The 18,707-nt window shown below is 34.1% G+C and overlaps 4 protein-coding genes across 11 annotated transcripts; 3 read left to right on the top strand and 1 right to left on the bottom strand.

Moving 5' to 3' along the window:
- Positions 1 to 546: 546 nt before the first annotated feature.
- Positions 547 to 5,838, bottom strand: LOC110821541 (poly(ADP-ribose) glycohydrolase 1). 3 transcript variants are annotated; one of them, XM_088220104.1, is made up of 11 exons: positions 5,474 to 5,838; positions 5,157 to 5,354; positions 4,204 to 4,307; positions 2,994 to 3,198; positions 2,776 to 2,880; positions 2,380 to 2,498; positions 1,896 to 2,039; positions 1,658 to 1,802; positions 1,340 to 1,534; positions 938 to 1,000; positions 547 to 821 (listed from the first exon to the last, which is right to left on the bottom strand). In XM_088220104.1, exons 1-11 carry the CDS (start codon positions 5,720 to 5,722, stop codon positions 651 to 653), a joined length of 1,698 nt encoding a protein of 565 aa, XP_088076230.1. In that variant the 5' UTR covers positions 5,723 to 5,838; the 3' UTR covers positions 547 to 650. The 3 variants fall into 3 exon arrangements, with proteins under 3 accessions (XP_088076230.1, XP_088076228.1, XP_088076231.1); XM_088220102.1 differs by having other exon boundaries at positions 1,340 to 1,540; positions 5,474 to 5,835; XM_088220105.1 differs by lacking the exon at positions 2,380 to 2,498 and having other exon boundaries at positions 1,340 to 1,540; positions 1,896 to 2,044; positions 5,474 to 5,836.
- A 1,230-nt stretch (positions 5,839 to 7,068) lies between these two features.
- Positions 7,069 to 10,431, top strand: COS1 (6,7-dimethyl-8-ribityllumazine synthase / DMRL synthase / lumazine synthase / riboflavin synthase). 4 transcript variants are annotated; one of them, XM_088220115.1, is made up of 9 exons: positions 7,069 to 7,224; positions 7,388 to 7,559; positions 7,869 to 7,987; positions 8,179 to 8,274; positions 8,462 to 8,557; positions 8,652 to 8,730; positions 9,110 to 9,156; positions 9,286 to 9,345; positions 10,122 to 10,431. In XM_088220115.1, exons 2-9 carry the CDS (start codon positions 7,427 to 7,429, stop codon positions 10,161 to 10,163), a joined length of 672 nt encoding a protein of 223 aa, XP_088076241.1. In that variant the 5' UTR covers positions 7,069 to 7,224; positions 7,388 to 7,426; the 3' UTR covers positions 10,164 to 10,431. The 4 variants fall into 4 exon arrangements, with proteins under 4 accessions (XP_088076241.1, XP_088076240.1, XP_088076243.1 ...); XM_088220114.1 differs by having other exon boundaries at positions 7,096 to 7,252; XM_088220117.1 differs by having other exon boundaries at positions 7,098 to 7,235.
- A 149-nt stretch (positions 10,432 to 10,580) lies between these two features.
- On the top strand, positions 10,581 to 14,997 carry APS2 (ADP-glucose pyrophosphorylase small subunit 2). 3 transcript variants are annotated; one of them, XM_022051302.2, is made up of 9 exons: positions 10,581 to 11,982; positions 12,066 to 12,350; positions 12,611 to 12,883; positions 13,103 to 13,270; positions 13,453 to 13,556; positions 13,650 to 13,761; positions 14,151 to 14,249; positions 14,417 to 14,518; positions 14,795 to 14,997. In XM_022051302.2, the coding sequence occupies exons 1-9, from the start codon at positions 11,773 to 11,775 to the stop codon at positions 14,909 to 14,911; spliced, it is 1,470 nt and encodes a 489-aa protein (XP_021906994.1). In that variant the 5' UTR covers positions 10,581 to 11,772; the 3' UTR covers positions 14,912 to 14,997. The 3 variants fall into 3 exon arrangements, with proteins under 3 accessions (XP_021906994.1, XP_021906995.1, XP_088076232.1); XM_022051303.2 differs by lacking the exon at positions 13,103 to 13,270; XM_088220106.1 differs by lacking the exons at positions 14,417 to 14,518; positions 14,795 to 14,997 and having other exon boundaries at positions 14,146 to 14,249.
- Positions 14,998 to 15,228: 231 nt separating this feature from the next.
- RAP (RAP domain-containing protein) lies at positions 15,229 to 18,347 on the top strand. The gene is made up of 3 exons (XM_022051298.2): positions 15,229 to 17,293; positions 17,372 to 17,454; positions 18,091 to 18,347. Exons 1-3 carry the CDS (start codon positions 15,466 to 15,468, stop codon positions 18,181 to 18,183), a joined length of 2,004 nt encoding a protein of 667 aa, XP_021906990.2. The 5' UTR covers positions 15,229 to 15,465; the 3' UTR covers positions 18,184 to 18,347.
- Positions 18,348 to 18,707: the final 360 nt, after the last annotated feature.

The following is an 18,707-nucleotide window of genomic DNA, read 5'->3' as shown; positions in this document are numbered from 1 at the left end:
ATCGATTAAACAATCAAACCGTAGAGTCAAAATCTTCAAAATATTCGATGTTATGTCATAAAATAATGGATACAAAATAATAGAACCAATTATCAATGATGATTCTAAAATCCGACTTTTTTTTCTTCGAAAATACGATTATTTCTTTCCTTTCAAATGATTCAAAATATAGTAAAAAAAGAGTCTAAAAATTTTCTTGTGATAGATCGATCAATCTATTTGTATTAAATAATAATAAACATTTTTACTACGAAGAATTTTATTGAAACACATAAGTAACTTGTTTTTCTAATCAAACTAACACATCAATGATACCCTTTCTCTTGTTTGAAAAAAAAAAAAAGAAACTTAGCTTTATTGCTCCCTTCTAAAGGAAAATTGAGCTAATTTATTATATTTCTAAAAATAAATATTTTATCATAATTAAAAAAATTCTTTTAACAGGTAAATACAACTTTGTTTGGAACAATTTACTTTGGAGATTTAAATCTATTTCATTTGATGAAATTAAAATATATTATTTTAATTGTACTCTAAAATTTCAACTTTATATTTTGAAAAATAATAATTATTTTTTTTAATATTAATCAAAATAAGTGTAAATTTTTAAATAAATATCAAAAATAAAAATAACTTGCTCCAAAAATAACCTAAATAGGCAAGTCCAACACCTCTTCTTTACGGGTAGTTGTTAGCACTGGAATGAGCCAAGAAAAGAGGCCCAGCTCAGTTTTCCCATTTAATCTCTGAGATGAGTACTCCACCAGCATACACCAAAGCTCTCCTACTGTCCATTCATGAGACAAAACCCACTTCGTCACCTGCCCAGAATGGCAAATTGGAATGGCGTCAGTGTAAATCCTAAACTAGGGTGTGTTCGTGTATGTGTGGGTGCAAATATTTGAAGCTTTCATACTGGAAATAAGCAGATACGAACCTGATCTAGGTTTCGTAATTCCTTACTACCAAACGTGTAGTACAAAATGAAAGGCCTTTTCGCCTGAAAAGAGGTTCTCGGATTAAACACAAAGTGGAGTACATATCGATGCTCAATCAAAACGGAGCTCTTGAAAAATTAACTTCCTAAACAACATGATTACACCTCTCGAAATGCATGCATTGGAGAGAGGTGAAGTCTTTTCAGAGATGTCATTGTTTGGTAAAACATGCTCCATGAAAGATTGGATAAAGGATCATACTTTCTCTAAACAAAATATGTAACCACTGCAGCTTTCAAGGAAAAGGATTCTCTATATATATGTGCTGCTTGCAGACTATGGAGTTGATTCAATACTGCTGGCTACTCCAATTATGTGGAAGCTCAGGAAAGAATATTTACCTGAGATGCGGCTAGCCACTGAATTATGGTCTTCACTTCAGGATCTCCTCCAAATGCACCGCAACCCCAATTCCCAGTAGCAATCCCGACGTTATCTTCACGTTCTAGAGATTCACTACCCCTTTCACTTGAATTTCCCATGACTTGGTTTAGCATGCTGCTTCCATTTGTCTCGGTAGAAATTGATGGAGCTTCCTGTAACTTTATTAAATAAAAATTAAAGTCAGGTAAGCAGATGATGAAGAAAAAAAATTATGATGCTCTCATAGAAATCCTCGCTATGTAAACAAGGCCTAGTAGAAGTCGAAGAATTCTCACTGAAGTAAAATCCATGAACTGGGAGCTGGTGTTGTTATTGTCTTTATCAGGCCGAGATTCACAGTATCCTTTGTCTGGTGATAGTTTCTCACACTGGCTATATTTACACTGATGACGAAAGCCACAAAATGCCTTATTAACCTCCCTGTGGAAAACAAGTTAAAGAGTATGGAAAAAGAATCAATGAGAAAAAATAAATTCACATAACTTTTGCTCCTGTAAAAATAAATTTACATACCGAAGGAGACATTTAAGTTCATACTGTCTCATTCTTGGGCTGCATATTGCATCTATAGCAACAATCCTGGTTTTGCGTCTTCCAAAAGTGTCGGCATCTGTTCTATCCATATAATCACCAGAAAACCGGAAAGAGGAGGCATATCTACACTTAAATATGATCCAATTATCAGAAACCAATGGCAACAAAGTCAAAAGCAGTTCATATAGAAATGAAAAGAGCACTGTGTTTTCTTCTATACAAGGCACACTAAATGAATCTTTATCTTCTAATATTGATGAAGAAAGGGCATGACAGAGCAACAGCTGTTATCAAGTGAAAATTTTTCTTACAGCATTCAGTATGATTCCCTTTTGTGGTAATTTGTCTTAAAATTGCAAGTAAAATATTTTGTCTACCAAAAAGATATTTAGACCTGCAAATTGGCAAGTCAATGGTATTCATTTTAATTGAAGCCTTAGGTGTCTGATCCACAAAAGCTCACCCTGTGTAACTTGAAAACCTCTCCGAACCAACAATTTCTATAGCTTCATTGTCATCCATTGAGGGCAAGAAAAACATGCCAGCAATTAATTCAGGGTTGATCATGAAACGGATTTCTTCCTACATATGGTGACCATCAGAAAATATTAAAAATTGAGGTAATTGTATATATGTGAAAATTCAATACATAATAGTCAATATCGCAGCTTAAAAAGTAAGATATGCATACGTATATAGACGTGTGTGTGTGTGTGTGTGTGTATATAAGTAAAATATACGAAACACAGTCTAAAGGATATGGCATGCATATGCAAAAAGGAAAAAAAAAAGCACCAGAATCAAATATACGACAATAGAAGGGTCAAAATGCCTAATCAAAGCAATTAAAAAGATGCACCTGAACACAGCCAGTATGAAGGGCACCCCCCCCTAGATACTTATTAGCAAAATCCACTTCTAGAGCTCCAACAGACTGGTCTTCTATCAATCCTGAACTGTGAACCTACAAGATATGAAAAGATGTTCAAAAGAGTAATTACCGCAGGCAGACCTTGAACTAACCATATGTCACAGATCAAACTCTGAAACAATAAATCAGTTACTTTCTTTTGATACCTCAAAAGGGCAAAGAAGACTGCTAGATTTACTCCAAAAATCAGCCTCATGATAAGCAAAAGGTGAAGAATAATGTCCCATTAATAGAACCTTTCTCTCAAATGACACGAGGCCTGTTGGCATAGTTGTACATATCCTTTCAAAGTAATGAACTATGCAGTGTGCTTTATTTTCTTGCTTTTCACTGTAACTTCCATATAGACTCCTGAAAAGGAATTATGACTCAACAACTCTTACTTGAAGAAACAGAAAAATTAAAATGAGTTTGCTAAAACAAGACATAAAGACCATGGTACCATCAATGAAAAAAATCGAAAGATAATTTTGAGGAAATCAGACATATAGTTTCAGATAAAGGTATATTTTGATGAAATCAGATATGTAGTTTCAAATAGAAGATAATTTTGATGAAATCAGATATGTAGTTTCAGATAAAGGTATATTTTGCACAAGCATGATCCGGAATCTCATCAACTTCCACTCCAGGGAAAGAATAGATGCAAGAAGGTAGATCCAAGATTATGATATAGCAAGCATATTTGAACAAACCCTTCATAAAAAATTGACAACTGCAGGTGAACTGCCAGGTGTTTTCTCTTACACTACATGGCATGACAGCCTTATATGCTTTCTTCCTTGATTACTATCTTCAACTCATCAAAGAGCAAAAATGAGATAAGGTGGGAAAAGTTGTCTGCAGGAGCTCCTTAATTTTTTGCTTCGTATCCATCCACATATAAGGGTTCAAGATCAATAAGCATGCATATTGTAACATATTGTGCATCTCAGAGATAAGATCAAATAGCCAAGGTGTGAAGACATTGATTTGTTACTTCTGTTAATATGGAAATCCATGTCTCCTGCTTTCTTAGTTCTTGATGACTGCAATAGAATATAAGGCATGTTGAACACGCCTCAATTATATCATCTAACTGCCAATTTGTTGGGAGAATTAACTGGTTAAGGCACTTCTTTTCTAGTTAGCATACAAATATAGACATTTCTCATTATCTGACAGTAGTGAAAGGACTTGAGATGATTATAGAATAATAACTTAGTGTAGCTCTTTTTGTGCATTATCTATCTATCAAAGGAAGCAAATCAAATAGTTAAAATGTAAATACTTCAAACCCAATATGCTCAAACTTACAATTATAGACATATAAAACAGTCTAGAAACTGAGAGAAAATAATGCTTAAGTCCACGTACGAAAATAAATGATCAAAGTTGATTGTTGGAAGACGATTTGCACCTCTATTAGTGACTGGGAACAAACAAAAGAAAGAGCATGCAAGAAGAGCCCCAATTAGTTCCTGTTGAAAAGGAATTGCAACTTAGAAAGTTATAGAGGGTAAAGATTGTCAATGGGGGAAGAGAAGACAGTTTAAGTAATTATGAACAAGAGATGAAAAAACTGCCACATGCATGTCATCAAGTACACTTTCATGTTGCTGCTACTGCAGCTAGGACTGTGATCTAATGGATATATATCTATAATATGCTGCAGTGCTCTTAATGAAATTCTCAAGACAGTGTGGATTGCTTCAGTCAGTGAGAAATTCCGAGAATAAAGCAGTAAAAGAAAAGTCATGGGTTTTTCCCTTTAATTCTTAGAACTTTATCATTTGGTAATTTGCTTTATTAGATAGACTATCAAGTAGAGCAAGACATACAAGCCAGGGCATCTTAAACTCTTAGGCTCCATTTGGTTCAAGTCATTCTTTTCCAAAATCTTAATTATTTAATACATAAATTACTTATAAATCAATTTTTTTAAGGCATAATTGAACATATTTCACATGTATCTTTAATTCAACCACAATAAATTTGTTTTACCATTTATCAAGAAAAGAGTTACCAATAATGTAACCCAAATTGAATTGGGCATGAAGCTAACTTTGGTTCTACTAATTCCATTCAAATCTTTATTTCATTTCATTTTTGTATTTGTCTGTTTAATATAATTAATCTTTGAACCACCTCAGGATTCCTTGGGACCCATCAACATAGACTAGTTTTAACTACATTCATAGAATTGACATTGCATGTATTTTCATTCTAAACTAATCTTTGAAAAATACATCTTATTCTTGACGTTCATGAAAGTGGAAAAGAATAGGAGAGAAAACTGGATTTAAAAATATACGGATGATTGAAGATACCTGGCTGAGGAAGACGATACCGGGTTCTTGTGGACCTAGGAGGCGGAGACCAGTTTTAATGCTGCAGTTTCCGCCATCAAGGAGGTTATCTGCATTTTGATAGTGTGATTGCAGTAGAGATGGAAACCGCAAGAGTAAATTTGCCAGTCTTGGAAGGACCTTGCCAAACCATCTAGTTGATTCTTCTCGCGAAATTAGCTGCAAGAAGATCATCCTCATCCATATTTACAACCAATAAAACTACTCATAAACCTAAATTCTCAAAATCGGTTAAAGAAAGAAAATAAGAAAACAGGAGGAGAAGCAGAATTGAAAACCTCATCGAAGAAAACAGCGTAGCCTTCGGGGGCAAAAGGAGCGAGAGAGAAAGGTGAAAGAGAGAGTGAGCTTCTGAGATCGGAAATGGCGAGGGAAAGGACCTCTCCCGAGTCAACTCGGCTGTGTGAGGGGCCGTTTGACAAAGCTTTCAGTGCTTCCACAACCTGTGGTGGCCAAATCAGAGACGAAGATTGAATCGCCAGTGGTAGAAACGGTAGAATAGAGTTAACATCTTCTCTATTCTCCATTTCTCTCTCCTTTCTTTGCTCTTTTCCTTCCTTTCCGAGTTCTGACCGTCTTCAGTCTTCGTCCTCCGGAGTCGGTTTTGAATTTTCCAGCAGGAACTAGAATTTCTGGTTCGCGGGTTCCTATTAGTAGTTCCTTCTTTTTTGTTAAAAATAATAATAATAATAATAATTAAAAGCTCAAATTTATTAAAACATTATTGATAAAATTTATACTAATAACTTTTTTTTTTTCAATTTATGGAAATTCAACATATAAATTTTGGAAATTATCCCAAGAAAATTAAGCTCTTAATTATTTTTTAAGTATACCGTACTTACATTATTTTATTTATTATCTATTTATTATTATTTTAATAAATATTAAAATGTACATCAAATGAATTTCATTGCGGTTAGACTTGTCCATCAAATGAATTAAGTTTACGATAATTTGATACTCGAATATTACTTAGTTTTCTTTCACATCTAATTTTTTTCACGTGATACAAAACTATAAATTAAAATCACACGTTATGAATTAGTAAATATTTTAAACTCTCATATTTTTATTGTTCTATATTCGCCAATAAACCAATATAGATGATTTATATCATATACATATTCGTACATAAAATTAAGACAAGACCTTTTTTATTTTTAGCAAGTTCCGAATGGTTAGAAATTATTCTAATAAATTTATAAAATAATTACAAACGTAGTCATAATATAAATAATTTTAAAAATAAAAGAGTTTTAATTTTTTAAAATTCTTAATATTTTTAAAATTTTTATGACTTAAAACTTTATTAAAACGTATAAATTGTTATTTTACTAAATTAATAAATTTTAATAAAGTTATTTAATCTTAATTAACTATTCTACATTCATAAAATAAAAAGAACCAAAAAAAATTATAACCAATCAACTAATCCCCCTTGGAGCCATTAGATTAAAAAAAAGAACCATTAAAATTACAATTTTATTTATTTATATTCATTTAATTTATGTATCCCATGTGCTATTTTATTTATTTTTTAAATGTAGACAAAATGACGAATACAATATAAAAACTTTTTAAAAAGTTACTAATCTTAGTATTACTTTCGCTGAAGTATATTTAACTGCAGAGTTTTAATGAGATTTAGTACATTAATTATGTGCTAATTTTTATTAAAAATTATATATAATTTAAAAATAAATAAATTAAATTTAACTTACTATTAAAATAATATAATGATTTTTTATTCATTTTATTAAATTTTTAATAAAAATTGTATATTATCTAAATTAGATATATTTTTTTGTCTTATCTAATTTATTGTAGCAGGAAATATAAACATAAAATTAATTAATTAGAGGAAAATTATGTATAAATCTAAAACTGTCGCAGACAATTATACAAACAGATGACGCGCAGTGTAGTTCGATCGAATCTTCTCACATGCAGGCTCCTTAGACCCACCATTGTTGTCTGAAACACGTTGTAATAAACACACACCAGAAGACAGCCATATCCATAGCAAGCAAGCTTCAGGCCTTCTCCGGTTCTTTGTATTTATATATATTTATGCGTGTCTACATGTGCATTTATATATATATATATATTAAATGCTTTTTCGTATATATAAGCGCTAACGTTGGAGCACTTGTAGTTGTCAACGACCTAACAATTCCCCTGAATTGCAGCTTCTTCTGGGTCTTCATCTCTGAACTCCGAACATCTCAATGGAGGCCCAATGGTTGACCGCAACGAACAAGCAGGTTATATCCCACCAGCCGACTCGGCTTGTTGGCTCCCCCATTGGAAACATCCGCCCTATCAAACCGTTCTTCAAGCCTAGTGTTGCTCCAAATCAAGGTTCTTCTTGCACTTCTTACTGATTTACTGTTCGTGCTCATTTTAAACTCTATTGTTGATTTTGTTGGAAATCTCGATAGAAGGATTCATTGTGGTTGAATTTGATTTTTAATTTGGGGAAATCATGCGAAAATAGAGTAACTCTGCAGTCATATATATGAGAATTGATTATTGTTTTACTACCTGTCGTCATCTTCGTCTTCGTTATCATCAAAACATGCTTCATTTTCATGGAGGTTTTCTCAGAAACTCTCTTAGATAAGTTACCGCCCAAAATGATCATTGTTTTCCTCGCTTGCTTACTCAAAGGGTTTTGCCTTAAAATTACGGCTGAAAAGAAGGAGCACCGATCCTCATTTGTGCAAACAGCAGCAGTTCGGCAGGTTACCGGGTCCCTTACCCGAGCGGAAGGCCATCGGTTTGCTGTGGTCAGTTTTTAATTTAAGAAAAGCATTCTGAGATTTTGTTGTGGGTTTGAAAAGCATTAAGAACTTGATGATTCTACTTTATGGGATTTATTTTTGTTTGTTCTCTGTTTTGATATTATTTTTGGATTGATTGTTAACTTTTTCTTGTGGGTTAATCATTGTCTTGCATTCATGATCTTGTGGTGTTCAAGGTTGTGGCGCGGTTTAATGAGATTGTGACAAGACCACTGTTGGAAGGAGCTCTGGATACCTTCAAGAAATATTCAGTTAAAGACGAGGACATTGATGTATGTTTTTGCAGACTTCTCTCAGAATCATATATATCTTTAATTTTCTTTTCTTTTGGGTACATCTCCTTGTTTGTTTCACTGTTGTCGTTGTTCGTATATGCTTTTACGTACAGGGTTATGCACATACATAGGTACGTATTGTACATGTTAGATTGCTTGATTACTTCTCTGTTTCTTCCATTAGGTTGTGTGGGTTCCTGGCAGCTTTGAGACTGGTATTGTTGCAGAAAGGCTGGGGAAGTCGAAGAAATATCAAGCAATAGTGTGCATTGGAGCTGTGGTATGGTTTTGTTCTTTTAGGATGTGCAGCATGGTTACTATCTTTGCTTCTATCCTTATTTTTGGATCCCTGATGTTTTACTTATTGTCAGTAGATCAGAGGCGATACCACGCACTATGATGCAGTTGCTAATTCTGCTGCTTCTGGAGTGCTTTCAGCTGGTCTAAATTCAGGTTGGTTACACATTCTCTGTTCTATAGGTGGTTTAAGTACAGGGTTAGTCAAAGTGAGAGATATGCGGTAAAGGTATATTGTTCCTAATGCTGCTTATGTTATCCTTATCATAAATGTGGAAACAAGGAACATGTGCATAGTCTAAAGACTGAGGAGCTGCGCTAGAAGCAAATACTCTTGTTTCAACTCTCAATAAATTTCCAACCATGGATTTTATTCTTATCTTGCAAAATTGAGAGTCACCGTGCACCATATTTCTGCAGGACTTAATTTAAATGATTCTGCTAGCCTGATGCACATCAGTTTCTTGTTCCTCATTTTTTTTATATTTTTGTTTTTGCTACGAAAATTGAATATGTTTCCCATTTCTCTCTGTAGGGGTTCCATGCGTCTTTGGTGTCTTAACGTGTGATAACATGGAGCAGGTATGGTCATAGTAGAAAAATTTTACAATGAGAACTATTATGTATCAAGGAACCATCCAGTTCTGTAATTTGGCTATTCTTGTTATCATATGAGATATAATCTTACTCTTTTCATTATAATAATTGTAGGCTCTAAATCGAGCTGGTGGTAAATCTGGGAATAAGGGTTCTGAAGCTGCTTTGATAGCTGTAAGTTGAAGTTGTTAAATATTATTCAAAATTTCAGTAGTTTTTGTTGGTTGATTTCTTTTATTTTGATTTGTTGGAAGATCTGTAAGATAGTGATAGAGTTGAATCAGACTTTGAAATTAGAGGAGAGATACCTCTTAAGCGAAAAAACAAGGATACCAACTTGTATCTATGCTTTTCAACTGCAGCAGCATCAATATTTAATTTTTGTGATCCATTTCAAGGAATTCGATAGGTGAATGGTTGAACCTACTTGGTGTGTCCTTCCACTTCTTCCCGATATTTGTATAAGATTCTTAATTTTCAATGTATCATAAAATACTATGGAACATCACATGCAATGCAGGCATCTATGCTTGCTTATGTGGCTTGCTTTTACTAGATTGCACATAATATTCTTTTGCTAACTGTGGGGAGACCGGAGCACCCCTCAGATGGATTTTTCATGGCAATTGCACATTGAACTTGCATATTTGAGCTTTAGAGTGGTGGATTTCTGGTTGGGCATTATAGATATATGACTCTTCTTGGAGTAATTTGTTCTTCCAAATGAATTGGCTGTCTTATAGGCTGTCAAAATAGATTTTCTTTTTAGAAACTCTGCAAGTGTTTTTGCCTTTTGTATCAAAGAACCAAGTCATGAGTTTATGATGGTTATGTTAGATGCCTCTGTAATTCACACCAATATATGGCGGCAAGAAGAGAAAAATGCATTCAAATCTTGTTTCTATAGTTGATTGAAGAATTCTTATATGGTTAATCTACTATTTCTGCAGATTGAGATGGCATCCTTGTTTGAGCACCACCTGGTTCCGTGATTATGCTGTTCGAAACTTACTTGAATGCTGTCCCTTTTTCCCCATGTTTTGTTTCTTTAGGTATCAAGGCTTTTTTTTGTAATTTTATGTTTCAAATAAGAAAAGGTAAGACATTCATCCGGGGGTCTTTTGTTGTAATGTGTTCTTGTACTCAAAATGGCTGTGGTAAATTCCTGGAGAATGTCTTACCAATTGCTATGCTGTGAATTCTTCTGCTTTGTTGGTCGTTGAATGAGAATTTTCTGCCCTCTGGACCTTGTTTGGTGAATGTTGAGCATTGAGTAGAGTAATGTTCAAGTCTAAGGCTCTGGTTAGTGAAATGCAAAGAACTCAATGAGGATATCGATATTTTCTTCTGAGGATCAAATCGGAATCGTTTTATTTTTTCCGATTTTCTTTCGTCCTCTCCAAATAGAGCCCAAGAGGAGGTAGATCAATATGTTTTCTTTCACCAAAAGCCGAAAGAAATTGGGAAAAATTTCCATTGAATGTAAGGAAAAATCTCATGCACATATCCCAAATGGGCGTAGATATATGTATATCTGAGTGGGATAACAGAGAGGTGGACAAGGAGGTGTTTATGTTTTGGATTTTGTTGTTGGAAAAGAGAAAAGAGCATATAACTTGAGGAGGTATGAAAGCTGAGACAGACAATACCTGCCTTGGTCTATACTCCATTCCAAACTGCCTACTATTCCCATTTGAAATTCTCTATTACTCTCTAAGCTTGATCCAAATAAACAACTATATCGATCTTGCTCCCGACTCATAAATCAAAACATTACCCGAAATCTGAATAACTAAAAAGAAACTTAGGTACTGAAAGTTTGAACAATCTGATATCTAAAATATATAACTGTAATAATTAAATTTAAAGACGAAACTCAGACCCACTTATAATCGAATAAGATCTCACTCAAAATTACAAGATATCGGCGTCTACAAGAACCCGATTTTGAAATGAATTGAAACTCAATTAGTTCGGAAATATGAAATGGTACCAAAATTTCTCTAACTTGATAACCCAAATGACTTGAAACCCAAAATCTGATCAACCAGATCTTGACCCAAAATTAATCCGAATCTACCTGCTCCTAAAATTAGTACCTGTTTAACAAGTGTATACTCATATGCACCTTTAAATTCTCTACAGGAAAAAAGCTAACCAAATGTCTCCAAACAAAGAATAAAGGAAAAGGGTACTGAGAAGCTTAGAATCAAAGTCATTAGTAGTAAAGATCTCTAACAATACCTTCATATTTTTGAAGATCAATCTGCTTATTGTCTCATTAACTTGATAATAATAATAAAATATCAACAACGACAAGAAGCATGATATACATATATATATATATGCATAGTATGGGATGGTGTATGATGATGATCATCATCTACCTATGCATGGAGGATCTATCTACAGTAACCATGAAGAAGAAGGAACCCCAATATTCTCTTTTCTGTAAACTATTAAAACCAGGAAGTTGCAGAGAGGAAGAAGAACAACTCATTGAGCAAAAAGACTATTAAGAACTTCAATGCTTGGACATATCACTTGGCCTATTGCCATAATCATATCTTCCTTCTTCTTCTTCTTCTTTTCTGTTCTGTAATGATGAAACTACAGCTTTCTTCTTCTTCCTCTGCCACCCTTGTGAACATCCAGGCAAAGCTTCCCATTCTCCAAGGTGGATTCATTAATCACCAAAACAAGTCACTAAATCCTTCTTTTTCATTGTCTTCTTTATATCCTAGCTTCTTCATATCAAACTCACTACATCACTCTCAGTATCCCAGCTGGTCATTCCCTCCAGTGAACCAGGTTAATATATCTTCACTCATATCTCCCAGTTCCCTACTTATAATCCATGGTGTTCTTATCCAAATTTTCCTTTTTAATGACAGAGTGTTGCAGCAATCCTATTCGGAGATGGGTCAAAAGCAGGGCTCTACCCTCTAACAAAGAGAAGATCAGAAGGAGCCATACCCATTGCAGCAAATTATAGGATCATTGATGCAGTTGTCAGCAACTGTCTCAACAGCAACATAAACAAGATTTATGCTTTCACACAGTTCAACTCTGCTTCTCTCAATTCTCACCTCTCAAGAGCTTACTCCAGACTCGGGAAAGAAGGTTTCGCTGAGGTCATTGCGGCTTATCAGAGCCCTGAGGACCAAGGCTGGTTTCAGGTACTCTATCACGGAAAATTCTATATGAAATTCTATTAGATTCATCCCTCGAGTAAAGTAAGTCACATTGATCTAAATCACGTAAATTCCATGTCTTTTATTTTTATACTTTAATCTAATTGCTTAATTTCCATTTCACACAACAAATTTACTGCAAAATATCAAGAACCCACCTGACCACATTAGTATTCATGTATCATATTTGTATCTCTATAACCATCCATGGCTTTTCATTAACATATAGCTCCTGACCTTCTAAGGGAACTGCTGATGCAATGAGAAGATGCTTGTGGGTTTTGGAGGAGTATCCAGTGATAGAATTTTTAGTGCTTCCTGGCCATCATCTTTACAGAATGGATTACCAGAAACTAATTGAAGCTCATCGGACTGGCGAGGCTGATATAACCATTGTTGGTTTAAGCGCAATCAGAGATCGAGATCCTGGTTTTGGCATTTTGGATTTGGATTCAGCAAATCAAGTTATAAAATTCAGTCACAAGTCTGGCAACGTGCAGAGGAATGGTTGTATTTCAGTAAGTGGCTCTCAGCTTTCACATCATTTTAAGGGATTGTTTGGCTTAAGTACCTAAGAGAAATTTTATAAGCTAGTGAACAACTTATAAAAGCAGTAATAAAAGCTATAAAAAGCTTATAAATTGCTTTTTGTTAAGTTAAACCAAACACCCTTTTTAATTTAGGAATATATGACACCTCCATTCTGGATTTTTACTAATTCTTGGAAAAAAAATCAGGTAGAAAGCTCAATGAAACCCAACAGTGCTATTCTTAATAAAATTCAGAGTATGGGAATCTATGTGATTAACAGAGACAAAATGCTGAAGCTTCTAAATGAAAGCTTTCCAGAGGCAAATGATTTTGGAATTGAAGTAATACCAGGAGCAATAAGCATAGGAATGAAGGTTAGATCTTGACTTCTTTACCCATCTAAAATAAAGGTATGTTTGTAACCAATGAAAATCACTTAGCAAAATCTTAGATTTCCAAAGGAATTTTACGAAAAACAATTCGATTTTCCAAACAAATCCTAACCCAGTTCAGATTTCCTTCTTTGTCTGACTGGGTTTTGTTGGTTGGAGGACAGGTGAAGGGTTATGTCTTTGATGGATACTGGGAGGACATGAAGAGCATAGGAGCATTTTACAGAGCTAACATGGAATGCATAAAGAAATCTGATATGGAATACAAGTCAGTCCTATTTTCTTTATTTCACAAAATATCTTATGAAATATTAGTGGATTTTCTTTTGGATTAATCGAAAATCTTGATCATATGTGACAGTTTCTACGATAAACATTCTCCTCTCTACACCATGCCTAGATGCTTGCCTCCAACTTCTGTGGAAGATGTTGTTATAATAGACAGTTTGATTGGAGATGGTTGCATTCTCAATGTAAGAACAATTCTTTCTTTGGCTTTCCAACTTTCAAACGCACTACTTAATACATTTTTTCTGTCATAGAAACCAAACTTCTCGACTTGCAGTATTGACATTAAACTCTATATTGGTACGAGTCGATTTCTAAATTTCTTCTATACTTGTAAATTTTCCGTTCTCAAACATACAAGAATTTAAAAAGCGAAAATTTGTGAAGCTTTCTCTTTTCTAAGTATACAAGAACTTATTAAAATCCCGAAATAATTTTCTATAACTAAAGAGAGATATAAGATGTTTGTTTAATATCCAATTTCTTTCAAATCTACAACTTTTTAATACTCGTAAATTTAGTTTAATAAATTTTAGTTATTTTTTCAATTTTTTGTTTATCTTTGTAAGAGTAGAGATGCAACATTAAAGGAAGCGTTGTAGGCATGAGGACAAGGATTAGAGATGGAGTGACAATCGAGGACTCTGTAATCATGGGTTTCGATATCTATCAAGTAATCAACTTTTTCATTATCTCCTTCAGTTGATATGTTGTTGTGGTCTTTTATACAATACTGTGAATAGGAGATAAATTCGTAAAATCTCTCGGTTAGCATTAGCGTAAACCCTCTAATAATTAAATTAAAATACGATTTAACATTTATCTGTGAATTGTAAACAGAAAGAAGATGATCAGAAGAGTATCCCAATAGGCATAGGGGAAGATACTCTAATTAGAAAAGCTATTGTTGACAAGAATGTAAGAATCGGCAAAAACGTAAAGGTATACACCACTACTCTATTTGTTTTCTATATATTATATGTACACTAAATTTGTATTCTATACTCTTTAGTATTCTATATGGTTGGATTTTGAACTGAATTCGAACTCGAAGTTTCTTAATATCAATATGAATAGTTTTTCGGGTTTTTCATTTTTTGATATTTAATTCTAGTTCGGAATAACAAAACTTTATCGGATAATGAAAATTTCTTAATTAATATATGTTTTTTAACATTATTATTTACCTTAATTACTTTTTATTAACTCCAAATGCAGATAATTAACAAAGACAATGTACAAGAAGGAGACAGGGAAGCAAGTGGATACATTATCAGAGAAGGCGTAGTAGTTGTTATTCGCAGTGCAGTTATTCCCGACGGAACAATTTTATGATTCTATTATTTTTAATTTAATTACTCATTAATTATAATTTTTTAGAATTAATTAAATAAAAAAGAACTATAAAATATTGAAATTTCTATTTAATTTCATTTATGTACGAAAAGAATTTTAAGAAAGAGAAATTACATGAATTTTAATTTTAATAAAATGATCGTGCCTGTTAAAAATAGAAATAAACAGAATTTGTTGTTCTTCGTTTTTGAAACGTCGTCGTTTATGGAAATGACGATCATGCGTGTTAAAAATAGAAATAAACAAAATTTGTTCTTCGTTCCTGAAACGTCGTCGTTTACTAAAATTACGACAAGAGCAAAAACCTTGGTGGGTCTACCAGTTGTCTGCTGAGTTTTCACTTATCTGTGAGTAGAAGCTCCTTCTTCAAATGTAATCTCCATTGTCATCACTCTGGTTTTCATGGGTATGTCTTGTTTTCTTTCCTGTTAAATCATCATTTCTCTTTACTTCGATTTTCCATTATCAACTCCGTCTCGAGTGTTAAGTCTTTTTGTTTCTTTTGGATAAACTCCTTGTCTGTAAAAAGAATAATGCAAGTATTGATAAACGCAAACCCTAGCCAAAATGGCTTCAAACCCTTCTTCTCCACTCCAATTACGCCTTTTAATCTTCCGCCAACTAATTTCCGAACTGGGTTTCTGCAAACCCAGAGGCCCCAACTGGGGTTTTGGAGAAGTTCTGTAAACCTAGGTAGAGATCAATCTGCTGTTACTAGTACTAGTACTAGTAAGACTGCTAATCACAATTTTGTAAATGAAGAAGAAGAAGAAGAAGAAAATGATAATGATGGTGAGGATTGGGAATTGGAGTTCCTTGGGGAGCTTGACCCACTGGGATTCCAACCTCCAAAGAAAAGGAAAAAGCTAAAAGAATCCAAGTTGCTTCAAGGCACTGAAGGGATGGACTGGTGTGTTAAGGCTAGGAGGATTGCTCTTAAAAGTATTGAAGCTAGGGGGTTGGCCAGTAGAATGGAAGATTTGATTAGTGGTAAGAATAAGAAGAAGAAGAAGAAGAAAACTACTAAAATGGTGGGAAATAATGATAAGATTAGCAAGAAGGTCAAGGGTATTATAGATGATTTAGAGCATGATTCAGAGGAGGATGTTGGGCTTGAAAATATTGATGGTAGTACTCTCGATCTTCGGAGAAAGGTGAGTATGATGGCTAGTGGGATGTTTGAGGTGAAGAAGGAGAAGGCTATGGAAGAGTTTGTTCAGAGGCTGTCTCAATTCTCGGGGCCATCTGATCGTAGAAAAGAAATCAACTTGAATAAAGATATAGTTGAAGCGCAGACTGCAGAGGAAGTGTTGGAGGTTACAGCTGAGATGATCATGGCTGTTGGAAAAGGGTTGAGTCCATCACCATTATCCCCTCTAAATATTGCCACTGCACTTCATCGAATTGCTAAGAATATGGAGAAAGTTTCAATGGTGAAAACTCGTAGGTTAGCATTTGCCCGTCAAAGAGAGATGTCAATGCTTGTGGCTCTTGCAATGACAGCATTACCAGATTGCTCAGCCCAAGGTATCTCAAATATCTCTTGGGCTTTGTCCAAGATTGGAGGCGAGCTGCTTTATTTCTCGGAAATGGATAGATTTGCAGAGGTAGCATTGACAAAAGTTGGGGAATTAAATTCTCAGAATGTTGCTAATATTGCTGGGGCTTTTGCTACAATGCAGCACTCTGCGCCTGAACTATTCTCGGAACTGTCAGAAAGGGCATCAGACATTATTGACACTTTCCAAGAGCAGGAGCTTGCTCAGATGTTGTGGGCTTTTGCCTCTCTATACGAGCCAGCTAATCCTCTGTTCGAGTCCTTGGATAATGTTTTCAAGGACACAAGTCAATTTAAATGCTGCTCAAGCAATATCTCGGATCACAATCCTGACTTGGAAAGAGTTTTAGACTCTTCAATTCTCAGTTTTAACAGGGATCAGCTTGGGAATATAGCTTGGTCTTATGCTGTTCTTGGGCAGTTAGACCGGCTTTTCTTTTCAAATGTGTGGAAAACTCTGAGCAATTTCGAGGAACAAAGAATTTCGGAGCAATACAGGGAAGATATCATGTTTGCTTCACAGGTTCATCTTGTGAACCAATGCTTGAAACTTGAGTATCCACAGCTTGATTTATCCCTCAAGCATGAGCTTGAGGAGAAAATTTCTAATGCAGGAAAAACAAAGAGGTTTAATCAGAAAACAACATCATCTTTCCAGAAAGAGGTTGCTCGTCTACTCGTTAGTACTGGCATGGATTGGGTGAGAGAGTACAGTGTGGATGGGTATACCTTGGATGCTGTTTTGGTTGATAAGAAGGTTGCTTTGGAGATTGATGGACCAACTCATTTCTCTAGAAATACTGGTGGGTTGTCTTTGATTTTTTGCTCACGTATTGTGATGCTTTGAACTCATCTCATTTAGCCGCACTGATCTTCTGCAGGGAAACCATTGGGACACACAATGCTGAAACGCCGGTACATCACTGCCGCTGGTTGGAATATTGTGTCATTGTCACACCAAGAGGTGACTCCTAGTCTATTTATGATTGGAATTCCCTATATATATATATATATATATTCAATGAAGAAAATGTTAGGTCAAGTATAACCCATTGCAACTGTTTGAACTAATGGAATGTAATTATCACAAAATGTTTATTTTACCAGAATCTATTCACTCACTAGGCTGAAGTTCAACTTGCTCACCTCGACTTTCGTCAATACACTAATAAATTAAATTTTAAACTCACCAAATCAAACATTATGAGTCGATTACTGTCAACTCATAATGTATCTATAAATTGACGAGTTATACATGTATATATGTAAAATGACGAGCTTTATATGTATATATGCATATATACATACACTATTGAGGTTCTCTTTCCTTCCGAAGGTAATTGTTCTACTAAACTTATCCTCCATGTCAACCAACATTACGATGAGTGTGGATGTTTCTAAGTCTAAGCAATCCTACTGTAAGAACTAGCACCCAAATTTCTGCATATGTAGTTGTATACTTACAAATGTAGGTGTATTTGATCATGTTGCTCAAATGATTAGGAAGATTGACCCATTTCATATGCAATATAGCTTGAAGTTTTCCTCATTTAACATAATGGCCTCTTGGCCTTCTTGTTTTTTGCTCTTTTTGGTGCAGTGGGAGGAACTGAATGGGAGTTTTGAGCAGCTAAACTACCTAAGAGAAATTCTAAAAGACCACCTTGGGGAAGGCAACCACAATGATCTGTAATTAGTGAGGAAGATTGAAGAGCATCATGGATTAGTTAGTGAAATTCGAAAATTAATTTCAAGAACAGAGGTTACTGTTTTTGTCAAACTATATATATATATATGTATATTATTTACTGGTTTTTTAGATATTTTTTAATTAAATATGATAATTTTGAGTACAAATTAGTCTAATTCGATTTCCGAATGTTTTCTAACTCAATTCTCGTTTTGGTGTGGTTCAATTGCGGATTGATAAACATCTCTACTCTTTTCAGATTAAACCGTGAGTGTATTCTAATCGAATTCAAACTGTGAAACATCTTTTTTTTTTTCAGATTAATAAATATCCCTACTTTATATATGATAAAAAATTAAATTATAAAATTAGAATTAAAATTAAAAATTAAAAAATTGTAACTTGTCGTAGTTTTTAGTAATTATACTCCATGGACTTTAATTGATAAGATTATGAATTAATTTAATATCAAATCTTTAAAAAAAAATTGTCAAATTATATTTAAATTACCACCAACACGGTTGATT

This window comes from Carica papaya, chromosome 5 (assembly GCF_054855325.1).
Source record: "Carica papaya isolate Zhongbai chromosome 5, ASM5485532v1, whole genome shotgun sequence".
NCBI classification, from domain to species: Eukaryota; Viridiplantae; Streptophyta; class Magnoliopsida; order Brassicales; family Caricaceae; genus Carica; species Carica papaya.
The sequence above is the reverse complement of the archived record's forward strand: the minus strand, read 5'-3'. Positions and strand labels throughout refer to the sequence as shown.